The sequence below is a fragment of the Capricornis sumatraensis genome, chromosome 11, assembly GCF_032405125.1.
Source record: "Capricornis sumatraensis isolate serow.1 chromosome 11, serow.2, whole genome shotgun sequence".
In the NCBI taxonomy this organism is placed as follows: Eukaryota; Metazoa; Chordata; class Mammalia; order Artiodactyla; family Bovidae; genus Capricornis; species Capricornis sumatraensis.
In genome coordinates, this window is record NC_091079.1 from 95,382,812 (window position 1) to 95,404,410 (window position 21,599).

Sequence of the window (21,599 nt, forward strand, 5' to 3'; positions counted from 1 at the left end):
TGCTCAAGTCTCTATTACAGCTGTTGCGTAATTCTGTCAGCTTTTCACCCTTTGTGGACACGTCTACCTGCTCCATTAGAATGTGAGTTCTCATTGACTCAGAATCATGTTATTTACGTTTTGACTAACAAGTGATGGGGTGACCAAGTTTGTGATCCAGTTTGTGGAAGACTCTGGTAAAGAATTTTCCTGCAATGCAGGAGACCCCAGTTCAATTTCTGGGTCAGGAAGATCTGCTGGAGAAGGGGTAGGCTACTTACTCCAGTATTATTGCCTGAAGTATTCCATGGACTGTATGGTCCATGGGGTCGCAAAGAGTGGGACACTACTGAGCAACTTGCACTTCTTCATTTTAGCACCAAAAGACCTGATTCTGAGAAAACTTGTAGGGCAAACTAAGCTGTTCAGCCCCCTAAAGTACAACACAACGCAAAACCTGTAGAGGGTTATACAGTGTCCCTGAGATAGTCAAGAACTTTTGATTAGCTTTTATAAATGAATCTCTAAAGCTTTCTTCACTGTGTGGATCTTAACCTATGATTCTTGGTTGATGTTACTGTGAAGTATTGAAGATCATATATCCTTGGTTATCCTACATTGAGAACATTTATTTTAAAAGATTAATGAAACTTAAAGCTTACAAAATTAAATTAGTATTTTGAATATTAAAATATTTTAATCAGACAGCTAATTTCAAAAGATAGAAGTTGAAATGCTGCGGGGAAGTGTTGAGTGGGAGGGAAGAAAAACAAAAGAATCCAAGCCTACATTGCACAGTCTCTTCATTAAAATGCTATAGGATTCACTCCTTTGTTTCCCAGCACTGTGTATAATTATAGTACACAAAACCTCCAGATCTTCCTGCGATTAGGCACTCAAAAATATCCATTCCAGATTTTCAAAGCAAGTTTCACATATATGGTAATTATATCACACGAATGTACGGTTCTTGTACATTCATATTGTATTTATCATACCACTTTAAATATAGACCGTTTCTAATAGGGTTGGCTTAATCATTTTCAAAATGATACCCTGGGAATTTCCTAGTAGGGCAGGAAGTAAGCCTATTTGATGGCAGTTCAAGGAGCTGGACAGACACTGGACTTTGCAATATGTTCTAAAATAGAAGTAAGAAAAACAGTTTCAGAACTGCTGGACACCTGTCCTGCACACATACACCTTTCGTTTTGGTAATGTATCTCCAGGCACTAAAGGAAATCAGTCCTGGGTATTCATTGGAAGGACTGATGTTGAAGCTGAAACTCCAGTCCTTTGGCCTCCTGATGCGAAAAGCTGACTCACTGGAAAAGACCCTGATGCTGGGAAAGATTGAAGATGGGAGGAGAAGGGGACGACAGAGGATGAGATGGCTGGATGGCATCACAGACTCACTGGACATGGGCTTGGGTGGACTCTGGGAGTTGATGATGGACAGGGAGGCCTGGAGTGCTGCAGTTCATGGGGTCGCAAAGAGTCGGACACGACTGAGAGACTGAGCTGAACTCCAGGCACTGTTGGATGCTGGCCCGTCACATGAATGGTGGGACAAACCACAGACTGTGATTCAGAAGACCTAGGCTTCAGTGTGATTCCTTTGGTCTCTGACAAGGAGACAATACTATTCATTGTAATTAACTGTGGCCAAAGACTCAGGAATAATTGTGAGAGTGACTTCCAAGTCATAAGGTTGGGGCACCATAATGGGACATTTTCAATTAGGGGTGCCCATCTGAATAACCCGGGTGCCTTCCAAAATACAGGTGGGCCCCACTCCCAGGTCAGCTAGGTCAGAGTCTCCTGGGATAAGGATCAGGAATATACTTACATTCTAAAGGCCCACAGATACTTCTGATTTACTTGCCTTTTGACAAACTTTGGAATGAGTGCAAGACCATCAGCTTTCTAGAATGATGGACCCACACCAAATGCTTTCCAAATCTCTTAATAATGCTCTGACTTTGAAATACACATTGATTCATTGAGCCTCCATTTCTCTAATTTGAAAACTGGAGATATAAACACTTCTTTGCATGGTTCTGATGCAAAGATGTAGGTAAAACATCTAGGTCTGATGCCTGATAAGAAACCTAAACATCTGGGGTCTGATAAGTAACTTAAATACCTGCAGATCATAAGACAGAAGGGAGCGTTGGAGACCGTGGCTAATTGGGGAATGCAAGCCTTAATGAAACATATTTTTTAATACTACTGTAAAGACTACCCTGGTCACATAAAACACATCTATAGGAATGACATCTGGTTTTTAGCCCTAACATACCGTTCAATAAATAAGCAATCCTCAAGTACCATATATAAATTAAATACAAGATACAAAATCCTGAATTGTCTGAAAGTATGTTTCTATATGCAGGTGTAGGATGCTGCTAAATACAGGATTATATATTGATTCAACAACTATTCAGTATTCATTATTCACTAATAAGTCCAGATAGAGATACTTAAAAGGACTAGTTCAAAGGGTTTACCATCGAGAGAGAGGAAGAAGATGAATTAAAACAGGTCCATGACTAACAATACTAATACTACCAAAACTAGGCTTCCGTGTCCATTTTTGCATTAACATTCTACCCCGGGATCTATGACTATCTATACATACTTATACACAGTTTTTAAATATCAGTAATGACTGAAATATTTGGAATTTTAAGTAATTATTTTTAGAAACAGTATATTTTAACTAGATCGATATGATAGTTTGTTGTGAAATAAGAAGGCTTGCTTAATTAATCTAAGGTTCCTTCCAGGTTTAAGATTCTATAGTTAGAAAACAATCAATCATGGAATCATCACATAAGAGGAACCACTGACCAAATGACTCAGAGTCATTCTTAGAGCATTTCTTAACATATTTGGGGAAATTTTCCATCATGTGAGATCGTCTCTCAACCTAAAAAGTACAAAACCTGGCAGCTTTCAGATTTAATTAAAATTGGACTTGCCCTCTGTCTTCATCACAGGTCAGCGTTTCCACACTCATCTAAAGTCTGAGCAAAATAATTCTGCAAAGCCTACTGCTAACATTTATTTCAGATCACTTTTTAGTGGTTTGGGCAAGTTCCTGCTCTTAAGTTTTCATTTCCTCTTCCTTAAAATGGTGATGACCAGAACTGAGTAAGACTTGTCTCTGAAGACTCCATAATCTGACTGGAATTTTCTTCCCTAGCCTCCCTTCCCCATTTCTCTCCTCTTTCTGCACAGCCTGCTCCAGCCAAAACTGACCAGTTATTATTCACTCAGCGTCCTTCGCATCGGCATGCTTCAACACCAGCCTTCTCCAGAATCTCCAATTTCGACTCCATTTCCAACCTTGGCAACAATGTCGGCCCTTGAGAATCTTCCTCAAAGAAAATGCTCGGGCTTTGGACTGAGTCAGACCCGGGTTCATATCTGATCTTCATTCTCACTAGTTGTTTCTTGGTGGATTCTTTTAAAACGTCAGCATCTATACCTTGTCTATAAACAAAATCCCAGACTACAGTGCTGTTAGAAGGCTAGATTGCATAAACAAGGAACACAGGTGCTAACAACATGTCTCAAGTACATCAATGATTACTTCCTGCCTTGAACTATAATCATTCCTTCTAACTACTTACTGGATCGTTATTCGGGAAAGACAATTTGAGCTGGATCCCTACTCTCATTCCTTACACCAAAATACATTTTACATGAATCAAAATTTTAAATGTAAACGACAACGAAAAAAGGGAGAAACGGCAGGTGAATTTACTGACGCTTTGGAGTGAAGGCTTTTCTAAGCAGGACACGGTAATCAAAAGATTGTACGATAAAAAGACTGATGATAACTAAATTAAAATTTCAATATTCTTACAGCAAAAAAAATTAAAATAAAAGTTAAGTTATATTAAATGGACAAAGGGCTAACTTTGTTAATTTATAAAGAGTCCTTGTATAGCAACAAAAAATGCTGCATACTCTAATAGGAAAAATAGACAAGGAATTTGGTCAGGTAGCAAATATACATGACTAGCAAGTGTGAAAAGATGTTCTTTTTTGCTAATAAAGAAATATGAAAAGTGAAAGTCAGTCATGTCCGACTCTTTGCCACCCCATGGACTGTAACCTGCCAGGCTCCTCTGTCCAAAGAATTCTCCAGGCAAGAACACTGGAGTGGGTAGCTGTTCCCTTCATTCCCCTCTCCAGTGGATCTTCCCAAACCCAGGTCTCCCACATTGCAGGTCGAGTCTTTAGCGCCTGAGCTACCAGGGAAACCCAAGAATACGGGAGTGGGTAGCCTATCCCTTCTCCAGGGGATCTTCCTGACCCAGGAATTGAACCGGGGTCTCCTGCATTATAGGCAGATTTTTTTTTACCAGCTGAGTTACCAGGGAAGCCCATAAAGAAATATAAATTAAAGCAAAGAGATAGTTTTTAACATATTGTTAGGGTAAAAATTAAAAAGATAATATCTGATGTTGGTAGTGGTGTAGGGGCACAGGCCTTCTCACGCACTGTTTTGGGGTACAAATTGGTGCTACTTCTGTTGCGTTCAACTTAGCAAATTTTCTAAAATAAACAAAAGGACATTCCTTTGACTCACTCCTTGCACTGCTAGAAATTTAGCTTAGAAATAAATTCAAGGCCTACACTATAATGAGTTAGAGCTAGTTGCAAAACTTTTTGTAATAGAAAAAAAAAAAAGAGCAGGACACCACTGAGCAACTTCACTTCACTTCACTTCTTCAGTTCAGTCGCTCAGTCATGTCCGACTCTCTGCGACCCTATGGACTACAGCACACCAGGTCTCCCTGTCCATCACCAACCCCCGGAGTTTACTCAAACTCATAATAATGCCTGATAAATTGAGTTATAATGTATACCAAACATGGACTTCTACACAGTTATTAAAAATGCATGACATGGATGAGGATATTTCTAACAAATATTAAGTGGGGAAAAACTGATGTCATCTGTATGGATTAAAAGGTGGGAGTAGGGTGGGTTGAGTATGTATCAATATACATACACAGTACAATTTTTCTTAGAAAAATAATAAGTAACTGAGAAGTGCTTACTTTTAGGAAGAACTGTGTGGGAAGGAAGGGGATAGGTGGAATAGAGGGATATTTCTATTATAAGCCTTTCTGCACCCGTCTGTGGCCTGGATGTAGTAACCGTAGCTGTATATTAATCTAAATCATATGACCATGATAGTCGGCTCATCCTTTGTGGGCGTTTGCTCTCAGCTTATCAGCTAAGACAACTAAAGGGGCCCAAAGTTTTGAGCACTGGATATAGTTTATTAACTAGATTAAGAAATACAATTTATTATTGTGTAGAAATTCAAACACTTTTTAGAAAGAAGGGCCTTTACACCGAAAGACTGGAACCACTGGTGACAGAGAGGGATAAAAATAACTATGATGGGCGGAGAAGGCAATAGCACCCCACTCCAGTACTCTTGCTTGGAAAATCCCATGGACGGAGGATCCTGGTAGGCTGCAGCCCATGGGGTCGCTAAGAGTTGGGCACGACTGAGCAACTTCCCTTTCACTTTTCACTTTCATGCGTTGGAGAAGGAAATGGCAATTCACTCCAGTATTCTTGCCTGGAGAATCCCAGGAACGGGGGAGCCTAGTGGGCTGCCGTCTTTGGGGTCTCACAGAGTCGGACATGACTGAAGTGACTTAGCAGCAGCAGCAGCAGCAACTATGATGGGAACTCCTTATTCTGTTGAAGGGGTAGGTGTGACTTTAAGAAAGATCTGTGATATTTCAACCCCACCTTGACAATCGATCTGAAAATGTGGCGTAGTACCTACCTTCAGTTCCAACAGCTGGAATGTTTCAAATATCAGCAGCACTTATCACTGCTTAGAATGAATGACCTAATCATGTTTATAAGTAAATGAAATCTATTTTCTAATAGTGAAAATGTGGCTCTAAGCTCTTTCCTGGTCGCTCAGACGGTAGAGAATCTGCCAGCAATATGGGAGATCCGGGTTTGATCCTTGGGTCGGGAAGATCCCCTGGAGAAGGGACTGGCCACCCACTCCAGTATTCTTGCCTGGAGAATCCCATGGGCAGAGGAGTCTGGTGGACTACAGTCCATGGGGTCACAAAGAGTCTGGGGATGGAGTGACTAACACTAAGATAAGACAGGCTCTTCTCAGTTCTCAGATTTGAATGCATTAAACTTACAAACAACAGAAGTGGTCTTGAACTGCGGGCCAGCCTAACCCCACCTGGAACTCTTAGGGGGTCGTTTGCAGTCACCCTGGGGGGGAGCAGGGGCCCCTGCTGTCACTTACGTCATGTATGTGAAAAAGGTGCTTAGCGGCTCCAGGGAGTGATTCCGGAAATACTCAAACTCTCTGCAGAGCTTTTTCCTCATCTCGGTGTCAATAACGGAAACAGTAAGAGGAGTGGCTTGATTAGCCAAGAAGTTGCCATAATCCGTGGTCTGGAGATGAATTTTCAGATCTGAAATTAAGCAAAGCACCAGATCAGGTTAAATTTGGAACATGCATGAAAAAGCTTTACAACACTGACTGAACTTGCAGTAACTTTATGATCAATGCATACTTATTTACTGTTTATTATTTATTTGATTGCACTGGGTCTTTGCTGCTGCCTGTGGACTCTCTAGCTGCGGTGACGTTTCCTGCTGCCGAGCACAGATTCCTGTGCGTGGGCTTCAGTAGCTCCAGCCCCTTGGCTCAGCTGTGGCTCACAGGGCCCGCGGCACTCAGGCTTCAGTAGCTACAGCCCGTGGGCTCAGGAGCTGTGGCTCACAGGGCCCGCGGCGCTCAGCCTTCAGCAGCTCCAGTCCCTGGGCTCAGCTGTGGCTGCAGGGCCTGCGGCGCTCAGCCTTCAGCAGCTCCAGTCCCTGGGCTCAGCTGTGGCTCACAGGGCCCGCGGCGCTCAGCCTTCAGCAGCTCCAGTCCCTGGGCTCAGCTGTGGCTGCAGGGCCTGCGGCGCTCAGCCTTCAGCAGCTGTGACTCAGGGGCTCAGCTGCTCCGCAGCATGTGGAATCTTCCCGGATCAGGGATGGAACTCTGGTTTCCTGCACTGGCAGGTAAATTCTTATCCACTCTTCCACCAGGGAAGTCCGATACATGCATACTACCTTATTCAGTTCAGTTCAGTCGCTCAGTCATGTCTTACTCTGCGACTCCATGAATTGCAGTACGCCAGGCCTCCCTGTCCATCACAAACTCCCAGAGTTCACTCAAACTCACATCCATTGAGTCGGTGATGCCATCCAGCCATCTCATCCTCTGTTGTCCCCTTCTCCTCCTGTCCCCAATCCCTCCCAGCATCAGAGTCTTTTCCAATGAGTCAACTCTTCGCATGAGATGGCCAAAGCACTGGAATTTCAGCTTTAGCGTCATTCCTTCCAAAGAACACCCAGGACTGATCTCCTTTAGAATGGACTGGCTGGATCTCCTTGCAGTCCAAGGGACTCTCAAGAGTCTTCTCCAACACCACAGTTCCCTTAATATAAGGTCTACATATGATTTAGACTTGAATGTTAATCTCTAAAGCAATAAAAGATTCAATGTTAATGCAGATAATAAAAAACAACTTTTAATTACATAAGAACTTAGAATCATTGAGCACAGTTGAAAAGAACATTAGAAACCACCTCGTCCAGAGATTGCAAATTGGTTTTAACTGAGCCACTATTTGGAAATAGTGCTAGGAAAACTGTTTGAGGATAATAAGCCTCCACCCCTGCTTGATGGCAAAGAAAAGTTTATTACTAATATTTACCCTACAGATGAAGAAAGTGAGTCTCAGTGGGTCTAAATGGGTTTTAACATTTAAAAAACAAAGATCATGGCATCCAGTCCCGTCACTTCATCAAGATCACGTTGTGAAATTGATTCAAAGCCAGTATCATACCTTAAAAAAAAATCTGTATTTTATTACCAATCAATTAAATCAGATTATCAATTATTCTGTTACAGAATAGGTAACAGATAAAATGATTAAATGATTTAATTGATTGGTAATTATTTAACCTCACTCATCTGAATTTCAAAAATACCTGGATAATACTTCTGGCACACCTCCTGTTCAGAAATATTACAAAGTCTTAATATGTTAACTCCAAAGAGGCAGTTCCAGTTTCTTAGTAATATCTTTTATCTTTTGGTTCCTTGGGTGGTACCCAACACATAAGTGTCTCAAATATCTGAACATCAGAAATGTCTTTGGCACCATGTAGCACATGACTGGAGTCAATAGAGCATCCTAGACTTTATTGTAATTTTCACTGAAACATTTATTGAGTATCTATTATGTGCTGTTACCACAGGAGACAAAATATATTCCTCATCTTCAAGGAAACTCATAATCTGGTGGAGGTAGAGGCAGGAAAAAACAGATGATGCACCTAGCTGAGTTCAGGGATAAAGATAAGAACCTTGATTTATGGGAACATAGAAAATGACTCGACGGATATGAGTTTGGGTAAACTCCGGGAGTTGATGATGGACAGGGAGGCCTGGCATGCGGCAATCCACTGGGCCGCAAAGAGTCAGCCACGACGGAGCCCCTGAACTGAACTGAGAAGATGAGAGCAAGACTCGGAGGGATGAAAGCAAAACAAACCTAGGAGAGTTTCCAGAAGAAGGTTAAGCCTTCAAGTTCTGTGCAAGAGTGCGAGGAAGGCACGCCATGAATTCGTACCGGTGGGGAGGGGCGAGAGACTCAAAGCAGTTAAGTGCTGTTGAAGAGCTGAGTGGGAGAGAAGGAGGGGTAAGAAATGAAGCCAGAGAAATATGCAGGGGCTGTCCCCAGGAAGCCTTGGTGTGACATTCTTGATCCTGAGGATAGCAGGGAGCCCCCGTGGGAGATGAGCTAATCGCTCCGGGAGCTGATGCGAGGGGCACTTGCACTCAAGTGGTTCTTGAGTCTCAGCAGACAGGCATCTTCAGGGTCTGGAGTAGATCTTGCATCAGAAGTGCTCTTCATCTGACTGACCGCAGAATTTATTTGCTCAATTACCTATTTAATTAGCTTACCTAAAAAAAAAGCATACTCTTGCGCCATGCCTTGTTTGGCTGTTATTTTGACAGTTGAGACTTTTATACAGTTTGACAGTGTGCAGTCTCAGCACGGAGGAATGTTTGCCAACAGGAGTGACACCAATGGTATTTCTTCCAAAACCATGATATATGGCTCATGTGACATATGTTTCTCTTTCAGCTCCCAGTGAGATGCTGAAATTAAATGTCTCAAGTGTTTCAGACCCTGCTTAAGCAATCTTGTAAAACTGGTTGGTGGACAGTTAAGTTAGAAGGAGCCTTGCCTCCCCACCCCAAGGTGATCCAAGGGACCCTTGAAATCAGATCTGAAGAAAATCTTAGCTTGAAATATCTGCTCTGAGTTAATATCGTTATCTTTCGATGATAATGATCATGCTGATAGTTTTGGGGTCACATGTTTTTCCTCGCATTTCCCCAAGTGCTTATGTAAACGTGTGTGCCTACGCACTCAGTCACGTCCAACTCTTTGCGATCCCGTGGACTGCAGTCCATCAGGCTCCTCTGTCCATGGGACTTTCCCAGGCAAGAATTGTGGAGTGGGTTGCCATTTCCTGCTCCAGGGGATCTTGCCGACCCAGGGGTAGAACTTGAGTCTCCTGCATCTCCTACACGGGCAGGGCGATTCTTGCTGAGTCACTGGGAAGCCATGCTTATCTTAATAGGTATGTGATAAACAGAGCTTTGTGGTCAGATACATTTGGAATAAATAAGCTTCTTAACTGCAGGAACTGAAAGCCTTTAATACATTAATTTGAATGATTTCTTTGGAAAGAATTTGGTACAGAACTTCCCAAGCCACTGGAAAACAATGCAGCCTCCCACAGAGCACACTTTGGAAAATTACTCTTTTTTTATCCAGAGTCGTGTCTTTTTTATTTTCTTTTTTATTCAGTTGAGCAACTATGCAATCACTGCCAACTAAATCCATTTCATAGGTCCAAACACAGTAGCACAATGGGAACAGATTCAGCCATTAAAACAAATATCTGAGCATATCACACAGAGTATAATAGCATATATGCATATGTGCCTGCATGCGTGTACAAGAGTCATAATGTAAAAATGCTTCTTCTGTGGGTTGCAGTCATTGGGCTCAGGGAATTAGCTGAGATCTCTTGACTAGTGAGGCAGAAAAACTCGCTGGTTGCTATCTTTTCTCTGTTGGTTTGCTTGGTAGTTCATTTCTTTTTCTGTGCAGCTTCCTGTTGGGACTCTTTAAAAATGAGTGTCCAGACTGTCACACTCCAGGTAGGTTTATGCCAAGGCAGCACCTGTACTTGTGAAGGATGCTATCTTTGAGCAGCCCCCGACCTCTTCCCCACACTCTGCTTGATGCTGAACTTATGGAAATTACCTGACCTTTCCAAACTCAGTTTTCTCACCTTCAAAATGGGTTAGAATGTATGCTTTTTGGGTTACTGTGCAGCTTTTAAAAAGATAACGTAGATGAAGACCTTTTTTGCCCTCTTACTTGTACCTATCTCCTTCCAAAATAATTTGATTCGATTGGCTAAGACTTTGATTTTTATTCCCTAAATCAGAATTTTCTCAAATAATATATTACCATCATACTTTACAGTTACTTAAATTTGAATAAATCTGTCTATTTTTAAAGCCAGATGCTGCTTCTTCCTCCATTTTTGCTACGGTACTGCCATTTTCCTGGTGATGAAACTTGGAAGAGTTTTCTTCAAGTCCTCTTTGAAGATTTACTAACTCCAAATCCCCTGCATCGTTTCTGGCTATCTTCCCAGAGTTCCTCTGCTTATACCCCAGTTTAGAGTGACGATGTCATAAACCTAGATCCCGTGGCAATCTCTTCACAGATTCTCCCAGGTTTGTTTCCTTTCTGTACTCCATGCCTCAGACTTTCATCTTTCCTAAGAAACACTCGGATCTTAGAATGACCCTCTAAGTAGCGTGGAGCTACTGAATTTTAGGCCGATTAAAAGCAACTTGCAAATTATTTGTATTTTACCACTGACAGATGATTTTAACATACAATATAAGCCTTAACAATAATTCCCATTCCATAGATGAAGAAGCTGAGACTCAGAGAAATAACTTGTACATCTTTCCATGTATACAGGTATTTGACTGAAGATTCTGACATGACTCTCCTCACTCAGTATTCTGAAGTTCCATAATTAGACCTTCAGTGGCCCTCGAAAATTTTCCCAGCACAAACTCCTGCATTATTGTAATACTCTAGTATTGCAGGCAACCACTTTACCCCTCACCAGTATGCTTTTATGTTTTTCTACTAATAGTCCATTAATTCTCCCCAAGAGCCGAGAATGGCTTATCAGCTCAACTCCCCTGACCCCACCTCCAGTTCCCCGTTTCATTGGCATTTTCCCAACCCACTGTCCTTCAAGATTCAGTTTACTTTTGAATATATCCTCTAGCTATAAACTCTTCTTAAATTTTAATAGTTTTTATTTATTCGTAGAATGATTGTTTCCAAAACAAACCAGTGCTCTTTGAAGGAAAGCAGAATCGACAACATAAGAGTCATACACCAAACACTATTAACCACAACCAGGAAATGGGAAGGATTTTTTAGGGATTTAAAAGTCTAGCAGAAGAGGGTAAATTAATTCTTGTTGTACATACACGGTAATCCAGGCGGTGTTCTTATGACTTCCTGGGAATTCTCATGATTTACAGTTTACAAAACATTTTCAGAAATGTCTGATTACTTAGAAACTGGGAGTTAGGCCAGGGAGATACCATCAATCAGAAAGGAAGGCAGCATGGCTAAAAGTTAAGCAGCTGGCTTATACCCCAGGCCCAGAAAGCAAAGTCAGGACTTAAACAGGCAGACATGTCTGTTGCATATTTTCAAATTTTTACCACGTGCAAAACACAGCCTTAGGCTAGGGAAGCTAGGAGACAAAAAGGGATATGGTGTGGTTTCTATCCTTTAAAAAAAGTCTTTTTTTAAAGTTCAGTTTTACTGAGGTATAACCAACAAATCAAATTCTAAGGCACTTAAAGTATACATGGTGGTGATCTGATACACTCTAACACTGTGAAAGGATTCTCCCACCTCCTTAACTGACACCTCTATAAGCAGACCTATTTATAGTTTCTGCCCTTGAGAAGCTTACAATTTAGGAGGGGATAGATTCATTTATTCATTCAGGAGTTAAGTATATCTTTACAAATAGCTCTGAAAAGAAGAGAAGTGAAATGCAAAGGAGAAAAGGAAAGATATAAGCATCTGAATGCAGAGTTCCAAAGAATAGCAAGAAGAGATAAAAAAGCCTTCCTCCGCGATCAATGCAAAGAAATAGAGGAAAACAACAGAATGGGAAAGACTAGAGATCTCTTCAAGAAAATTAGAGATATCAAGGGAACATTTCATGCAAAGATGGGCTCAATAAAGGACAGAAATGGTATGGACCTAACAGATGCAGAAGATATTAAGAAGAGGTGGCAAGAATACACAGAAGAACTGTACAAAAAAGATCTTCATGACCCAGATAATCACAATGGTGTGATCACTCACCTAGAGCCAGACTTCCTGGAATGTGAAGTCAAGTGGGCCTTTGAAAGCATCACTACGAACAAAGCTAGTGGAGGTGATGGCATTCCAGTTGAGCTATTTCAAATCCTGAAAGATGATGCTGTGAAAGTGCTGCACTGAATATGCCAGCAAATGTGGAAAACTCCGCAGTGGCCACAGGACTGGAAAAGGTAAGTTTTCATTCCAATCCCAAAGAAAGGCAATGCCAAAGAATGCTCAAACTACCACACAATTGTACTCATCTCACATGCTAGTAAAGTAATGCTCAAAATTCTCCAAGCCAGGCTTCAGCAATACATGAACCATGAACTTCCAGATGTTCAAGCTGGTTTTACAAAAGGCAGAGGAACCAGAAATCAAATTGCCAACATCTGCTGGATCATGGAAAAAGCAAAAGAGTTCCAGAAAAACATCTATTTCTGCTTTATTGACTATGCCAAAGCCTCCAACTGTGTGGATCACAAGAAACTGTGGAAAATTCTGAGGGAGATGGGGATACCAGAGCACCTGACCTGCCTCTTGAGAAACCTATATGCAGGTCAGGAAGCAACAGTTAGAACTGGACATGGAACAACAGACTGGTTCCAAATAGGAAAAGGAGTACGTCAAGGCTGTATATTGTCACCCTGCTTATTTAACTTCTATGCAGAGTACATCATGAGAAACGCTGGGTTGGAAGAAGCACAAGCTGGAATCAAGATTGCCGGGAGAAATATCAATAATCTCAGATATGCAGATGACACCACCCTTATGGCAGAAAGTGAAGAGGAACTCAAAAGCCTCTTGATGAAAGTGAAAGAGGAGAGTGAAAAAGTTGGCTTAAAGCTCAACATTCAGAAAACTAAGATCATGGCATCCGGTTCCATCACTTCATGGGAAATAGATGGGGAAACAGTGCAAACAGTGCCAGACTTTATTTGGGGGGTGCTCCAAAATCACTGCAGATGGTGACTGCAGCCATGAAATTAAAAGACCCTTACTCCTTGGAAGAAAAGTTATCACCAACCTAGATAGCATATTCAAAAGCAGAGACATCACTTTGCCTACAAAGGTCCATTTAGTTAAGCCTATGGTTTTTCCAGTGATCATGTATGGATGTGAGAGTTGGACTGTGAACAAAGCTGAGCGCCGAAGAATTGATGCTTTTGAACTGTGGTGTTGGAGAAGACTTTTGAGAGTCCCTTGGACTGCAAGGAGATCCAAGCAGTCCATTCTAAAGGAGATCAGCCCTGAGTGTTCTTTGGAAGGACTGATGCTGAAGCTGAAACTCCAATACTTTGGCCACCTCATGCGAAGAGTTGACTCATTGGAAAAGACTCTGATGCTGGCAGGGATTGGGGGCAGGAGGAGAAGGGGAGGACAGAGGATGAAATGGCTGGATTGCATCACCGACTCAATGGACATGAGTCTGAGTGAACTCCGGGAGATGGTGATGGACAGGGAGGCCTGGCGTGCTGCGATTCATGGGGTCACAAAAAGTCGGACAAGACTGAGCGGCTGAACTGAACTGAACTGTGATAATTCAGGGGACTAGATAGATAAACCAGAGAAACGTCCTGCCCCAGAGTGACATTCTTACACAAATATCACAGATGCTGTACAGAATCAGGTACATTACACAGCACAGTAAAGCACAAAATTGAGGCCTGTCTATTCTGTCCCAACAGGAGTGAGTAGAAAGGGGTTTATAGAGAAAGTGACCTCGAATGGAGACTTTAAAGAGGAATGCGCATTCTCCAGGCAAGGAAGATGCAGAATGGAATTTGTGGCTGAAGGAATAACTGTAGAGAAAGGCAGAAGAGCTCTGAGGAAACGCTTACCAGGTAGAGATGGGATGGAAATTGGCCAGTTAGCTCAACTGCTTAGCTGCTGCTGCTCAGCAGCTTCAGTCGTGTCCGACTCTGTGTGACCCTATGGACTATAGCCCGCCAGACTCCTTTGTCCATGGGATTTTCCAGGCCAGAATACTGGAGTGGGTTGTCATGCTGTCTTCCAGGGGATCTTCCCAACCCAGGGATCAGACTCAGGTCTCCTGCCTTTCAGGAAGATTCTTTACTGTCTGAGCCACCAGGGTAGCCCCGTTGGTTAGAGTGTGGTGCTAACAATGCCAAGGTCACTGGTTTAATCCTCATAGGCCAAAGCTGTCTAGCTTTTAAACTGAGTTAAATTTATCCTGCCTGATGAAAGTATTTTTGAACACTGATAATATTGTATATGCATTTTTTATACAAGGCAGAGAAAATAAATACTATAATTAGGGGTTCCTGGGTAGCTCAGATAGTAAAGAATCTGCCTGCAATGCGGGAGACCTGGGTTCCATCCCTGGGTCGGGACGATCCCCTGGAGGAGGGCATGGCAACCCACTCCAGTATCCTTGTCTGGAGAAACCATGGACAGAGGAGCCTGGTGGGCCCCAGTCTGTGGGGTCCCAAAGAGTTGGACATGCCTCAGTGACTAACACTTTCATTTTCACATAATTAGAGGTACAAATAATGTGTAAAGGAGATTGGTGAAATCCCTTTGAAATAAAAGTGTTCCTTCTATAAGAGTTTTTTAAAAGTTAGAATACCTTTTAATAGATAGTAGGTATTTTCATTTTCATGCATTGGAGAAGGAAATGGCAACCCACTCCAGTGTTCTTGCCTGGAGAATCCCAGGGACGGAGGAGCCTGGTGGGCTGCCGTCTATGGGGTCACACAGAGTCAGACATGACTGAAGCGACTTAGCATAGCATAGATAAGGTCTCCTACTTGTCAAAGTACTACTACGTATCTACATGCCTGCCACTCATTACTAGTCCCAATAACTGCTATTTTTAATTCCACATGAATCCTTTCACAGTTTATTAAGCCTTTTCTTTTTTTTGTAGTTATAGGATATTACATTATGTAACTGTTTCATAATTTATTTAACCATCTCCATTACAGTGGACATTTGATTTGTTTTTCATTTTCTGCCAGTCCCAACAACGCTACATGAAGTCCCAGGCCAAGTGTACATGCATTTAGAATTTTGAGGCCCAACCATTCTCATTAAGGGGTTCTTACTCTTTCAGTGTTTTTATTCTTTAGAGTGGGAGCCCTTTTAGGGCTGGGTATTATCTTTTTCATCTTTCCTTCCCTGGCTCTAACTAGAAAGGGCTGAGTACATGCATTAATTCCCACATGAAGCCACGGTTGGAAAGGAATGGAGGTCATGTCCCTTGAAAAGGAAGCATTAATGATTGTGCGTAAGCTGTAAGCAGCGCCTCTCATTCGCTTCCCAAAAATGACGGCAGAGACAACAAGGGAAAGGCTGGGTCCAGACCTCTCACCATACCCGAGAGCCGGGGTCACGTTCACCACGGACTTTAGAGAACGCTTGCTGCTGCTTGTTGCTTAGTTGCAGTCCCGTGGACTGCAGCCCACCCCACCACCCCCACGCCCTCCTCCCGGCCCCGGCTCCTCTGTCCATGGAATTCTCAGGCAGGAATACTGCAGAGGGTGGCCACTTCCTTCTCCAGGGGACCTTCACCACCCAGGGATCCAACCTGCGTCTCCAGCATTGCAGGTGGATTCCTTACCTCTGAGCCACCAGGGAAGGCTCTTTCTTACTCAATTTTTGAGCTCTGAAGTGTTCCTCTTACCACTTTGTCTTTTTTTTTTTTTTTTGAAGAGGAAAGAATACTTACAAACGATTAAAAATCTAATGAAAATAGCATTGTTGCCATGAAAAGACATGAAGGAGCACCAAATGTATGTTACTAAGTGAAAGAAACCAGTCTGGAAAGGTTACATACTTAATGATCCCAACTGTGTGACATTCTGGAAAAGGCCAGACTAGGGAAACAGCACAATGACCAGTGGTTCCTGCAGGGGGTCACAGATACGGAGAGCAGTCAGATCACAGAATAATTTCAGGGCCGTTAAAATACTCTGCATAATGTAACAGTCGTGGACACATGTTGTACATTTGTCCATTCCCATAGAATATGAAAGAGGAGAGTGAAAAATCTGGCTTAATACTCAATAGTCAAAAAACTAAGATCATGGCGTCTGTCCCATCACTTCATGGCAAATAGATGGGGAAACAGTGACAGACTTTAATTTCTTGGGCGCCAAAATCACTGCAGATGGTGACTGCAACCCTGAAATTAGAAGACACTTGCTCCTTGGGAGAAAAGCTATGCAGTATATAAAAAGCAGAGACATGACTTTGTCAACAAAGGTCCATATAATCAAAGCTATGGTTTTACCGATAGTCATGTATGGATGTGAGAACTGGACCATAAAGAAGGCTGAACACTGAAGAACTGATGCTTCTGAACTGTGGTGTTGGAGAAGACTCTTGAGAGTCCCTGGGACTATAAGGTGATCAAACCAGTCAATCCTAAAGATCAGTCCTGAATATTCATTGGAAGGCCTGATGCTGAAGCTCCAATATTTTGGCCACCTGATTGGCAGCGCTGACTCATTAGAAAAGACCCTGGTGCTTGGAAAGATTGAAGGCGGGAGGAGAAGGGGACGACAAAGGGCAAGATGGTTGGATGGCCTCACCGACTCAATGGACATGAGTTTGAGTAAGTTCTGGGAGATGGTGAAGGACAGGGAAGCCTGGTGTGCTGCAGTCCAAGGGGTCTCAAAGAGTCGGACACGACTGAGTGAATGAACAACATAGAATGTATGAGTGGTTGCAATGTAAACTCTGGACTCTGCGTGATTATGACGTATCGAGCGTAGGTTCACGGATTATAAAAAATGCACCTCTCTAGTGGAGGACGCTGATAACGGGGAGGCTAGGCATGTGTGGGAGCAGGGGTTATATAAAAATTCTCTGTACTTTCTCCTAAATTTTGCTGTGAACCTATAGCTGCTCTAAAAAAAAATTAATTAAAAATTAGCAGTGTTAATTCTTCTAAAGACAATTTTATGGCCCTTTCACATTATTATTTTGGTTCAAGTTAATTGTAAATAACTTTTTTTAGAAGTCACTTGTTAGGAATTTTCTGTGTGCAGTACCAGTGAACTGGCTATGTGAACTGGCTTCCTCCCTATTCCTGGGAAGGACTGAGCCATGGAGGGCCTGAAATAGAGGGTCCTAGTGACTGGTTCAGGCGGCTGTTAGTCAGGGTCAGATCTTGGAGCAAGTGAGTATTTCTGACCACACTCACTTGCGCAGTCATAAATGCCAGGATTTTTCAAAGCTTTTGTGGACAGTCTTCATATTTCTTTCTTCCAAAATGACCTGAAACCTCCTGTGTTCCTGGTAAGTGGTTCTAAAACAATTCGTTGGTGCCAGGATACTTTTCTTTTAAAGACTAGAGAAATTTAAGAGACTAAAAGCAAATTTAATCTTTGCCAAATTAGCTTTCCTTTACCATAAGTGCCTGCTTCGACACACAGTACTATCCCGACAGTGCTTTCCCTGCCCTTCTTTCCCCGTCACGTGTATGGTGTACATTACGTGCAAAAGTAAACAGAAATCCTAAAGTCCATAACTTCTGTCCCAAGGAATATCCATGATTGCTCCCCGTGTGTTTTAAGCCAGCTGCGGGTGGCTGGGTTTCTCTCAGTGAATTCACAGATGCAATAGCTGAGCTGATTTTCACAAGTGCCTTATTTCCCAACATCCTATAAGATAAACAGGCAAGGCAGACCTTATTATTTTCTATATCAAAATGGAGCTGAGAGCAACATCAACCTATTCATGGATCTTCCATTCATGCTCAGGAGGCAGACTTCTAGTGGAAAAAGTATAATAGATGCGGATGTCTGCATACCTCACCCTTGGTGAGCTGGTTAGATTGGTCATAGCCACGCCAAGCCTCAGAGTCCTCAACTGAAGATGCAGTTTGAGGGCATATTTGATATTCACAAGAGTCTCCAAAAAGATTGGGAACAGATTCAAACACAGCTGTGAAATGAATGGATGACAAAGAAACATTACTGGGAGAAAAGAAAGGTAGAAACCATGAGATATCATGAAAATAACGAACGGTGTACGTAGCAAGGTTTCTTATTCGGGGCTCAGGATGACTTCAGCTGCTCCGTGACTCCTTGATAGTACATGGAAAATTCCGTATGTGTGCACCTGTGTGTATTTTTCTAAGAAATTCACTCTTCAGGGCTTCAAGAGTCTGAAACCTTTCCTTCTCCCCCAAATTGAAGCTGAGGGTGGTTTCTCTCTGAATTCTTTAGTGAGCAGGCTTAAACCTTGCTTTGTATCACGAAGACATTTATGTATGGTTTGTGTTTAAATTTGCATTCCTCAACTCATTTAAAAGCCTGCTGAGAACTACTGAATTCATTCAAATGGTTTCTCTCGGAAGCATTCATTCTGCCTTGTACTCATTAATTTCTTCTACCTCAATTTATGCTTATTTTCTATATGTGTTCTCCAGGCACCAAACTCCAAATTAAATATGCTGAAATGACCTAGGATTTGGAGTTAAATTGCAACTATTTGTAGCCAACAGAATTAGTTATCATCTACAAGACTTGTCTAGCCATTTCCATCGCTAATGAAAAGAGAGGAGTTCTCTTAACTTAGGCAGTTCTGCCTTAATTCTGTTTGGCTTTACCCTCAGCCCTGCCTGGGAAGCCTACAAAGTCACCTTGTTTTTCTGTCTTGTTTTCGCTTTCTAATACTCTTCCTGGCAGTTTATTACTGTCTTGTTTTTTCTAGAATGATCTGAACATTTTAAAGCACCCTATTATTGACATTATAATGCTTTTATAAGCATGTTTCAAAGTTATAAATGTAGCCGTATTTAATAATAAAGTGAAAGTGAAGTCGCTCAGTCGTATCCGACTCTTTGCGACCCCATCCATGGACTATTGCCCATCAGGCTCCTCCTTCCATGGAATTTTCCAGGCAAGAGCACTGGAGTGGGTTGCCATTTACTTCTCCAGGGGATCTTCCTGACCCAGGGATTGAACCCGGGTTTCCCACATTGCAGGCAGACGCTTTACTGTCTGAGCCACCAGGGAAGCCCCTTTAATAATAAAAATACTATATTACAGATGTGAAATCTTTGGTAAGGCTTTGAAAACATTGTAGTTTAATTTCCAGAGAGGAAGGGGAAGTCAGGAGGCACTGGTCAAAGGGTATGCAGTGCTGGTTACACAAGACAAATGGGTCCTAGAGATCTGCTGTAGAGCCTGGAGCTGTAGTCCTCACGCACACATGCACAAGCACAAACAATAGAGGGCAGGAGAAAACCTTTAGAGGGGTCAGATGGGTTCATGGCACACTGGTGATTTCCCAGGTGTATACTCATCCCTAAGCTCATCAAGTTGTATACATTAAATATGTACAGCTTTTGTATGTCAATCATATCTCAGTAAAATGGTTAAAAAAAAAAAAGATAATTGGCTTTGTAGAGTCCTAAAGAAAATCAACCTTGAACATTCACTGGAAGGACTGATGCTGAAGCTGAAGCTCCAATACTTTGGCCACCTGATGCGAAGAGCTGATTAATTGGAAGAGAAAGACCCTGATGCTGGGAAAGATTGAAGGCAGGAGGAGAAGGGGATGACAGATGGTTGGATGGCATCACTGACTGAATGGACATGAGTTCGAGCAAACTCTGGGAAGTGGTGAAGAACAGGGAAGCCTGGCGTGCTGCAGTCCATGGGGTCACAAAGAGTCGGACACATCTTAGCGACTAAAGAACAAGAGTGCTTCAGAGCTCTTCACACATTCTCTTGTGTATTGCCTTATTTATTTCTCCAAACCACTCGGCAGAGCAGGCAGCATTACCACCCAGTTTTACAAAGAAGGAATCAGGCTCGGAGGTTTTGACCTTCAGGTCCGACCCTCTGTAGAGGTCAAGTGAAGTGAAGTGAAGTGAAGTCGCTCAGTCGTGTCCGACTCTTTGTGACCCCATGGACTGTAGCCTACCAGGCTCCTCCATCCCTGGGATTCTCCAGGCAGGAATACTGGAGTGGGTTGCCATTTCCTTCTCCAGTAGAGGTCAAACTCAGGGCTTTTGAATCCAGGGTGGCCTCACCACATGCCTGTCTCTTGATTGTTTTTCTTAAGCTCCAATGAAGACAAATCTCAAATACACATGCCCTCATATTAATAGACACCGAGAAAGCAGATAGAATAAAATTCCCTATACCAAAGTTTGAGGGGCGGGGGAGGAGGGGGAATTAAGGCTGTAGATCCCTGGACAGTTTAGTGACACCCTTCTCCAAACACCCTTCTCCAAATATTTATAAACATGTAGAATAAAAATATATAGAATTACAAAGAAAACAATATATATCAAAATATCGTTACTAAGAAATTGTAAAATGTGTGACAACGTGCTTCTTTATTAAGACAGTCAATATCAAGGATGAGTCCAATATCTGGCATACTTTGAAACAGTGAAAGCATAAACGGTATTTCAAGGCATCTGCAAGAACAATAAGAGGATATGAAAACACTGGATTTCCGTTCAAAGTGCTAACCAGCTGTGATTTGTTGCCTATATTCATAATGAAAGGAAGACTATCGAAAATAGAGATGCAATTTTTTCCCCCTAGTCAAAATTCAGGACCCCTGATGTCTGGATCTTGGGCTAAAGACACCGCCCTGGACTAGGCAAGGGGGACACAGCCCCTGGCCCGCGCTTCCTTCCAGCCGGCGCGTCAGCCCCCTTTTTCCCTTTTCGAAGAGCGGGGCTTACCTTCTAGGTTCTCACACTGGACCAGGTTGACGTAGTCCCGCCGGGTCAGGAGGCCGGCCTTGCAGCCGCGCACCAGGCCCTCCAGGTAGCCATGGTCGGCGTTGAAGTTCAGCTCTGCGCTCTCGAGCATCGCGGGAAAGACCGCCGGTGGCTGCAGGGGCGCTCGGGTCCGGACGGGCGCGCGGCGCTGGAGGGGCGCTCCGGTCTGGAGGGGCGCGGGGGTCTGCAGGGGCCCTCGGGTCTGGAGGGGCGCGCGGGTCTGCAGGGGCCCTCGGGTCTGGAGGGGCGCGCGGGTCTGCAGGGGTCCTCGGGTCTGGAGGGGCGCGCGGGTCTCCAGGGGTCCTCGGGTCTGGAGGGGCGCGCGGGTCTGCAGG

General features: G+C 42.9%; 1 protein-coding gene across 1 annotated transcript in view; it reads right to left on the reverse strand.

Annotated features, from left to right (window-relative positions):
- The window catches only part of ATP6V0D2 (ATPase H+ transporting V0 subunit d2), a 54,486-nt gene extending 33,131 nt beyond the window's left edge, over positions 1-21,355 (reverse strand). The window contains exons 1-2 of the mRNA XM_068984142.1: positions 21,226-21,355; positions 6,293-6,464 (exon numbers count right to left, since the gene is read on the reverse strand). Coding sequence (XP_068840243.1) covers positions 6,293-6,464; positions 21,226-21,355 — 302 coding nt within the window. The remainder of the gene's footprint in view (positions 1-6,292; positions 6,465-21,225) is intronic.
- Positions 21,356-21,599: the final 244 nt, after the last annotated feature.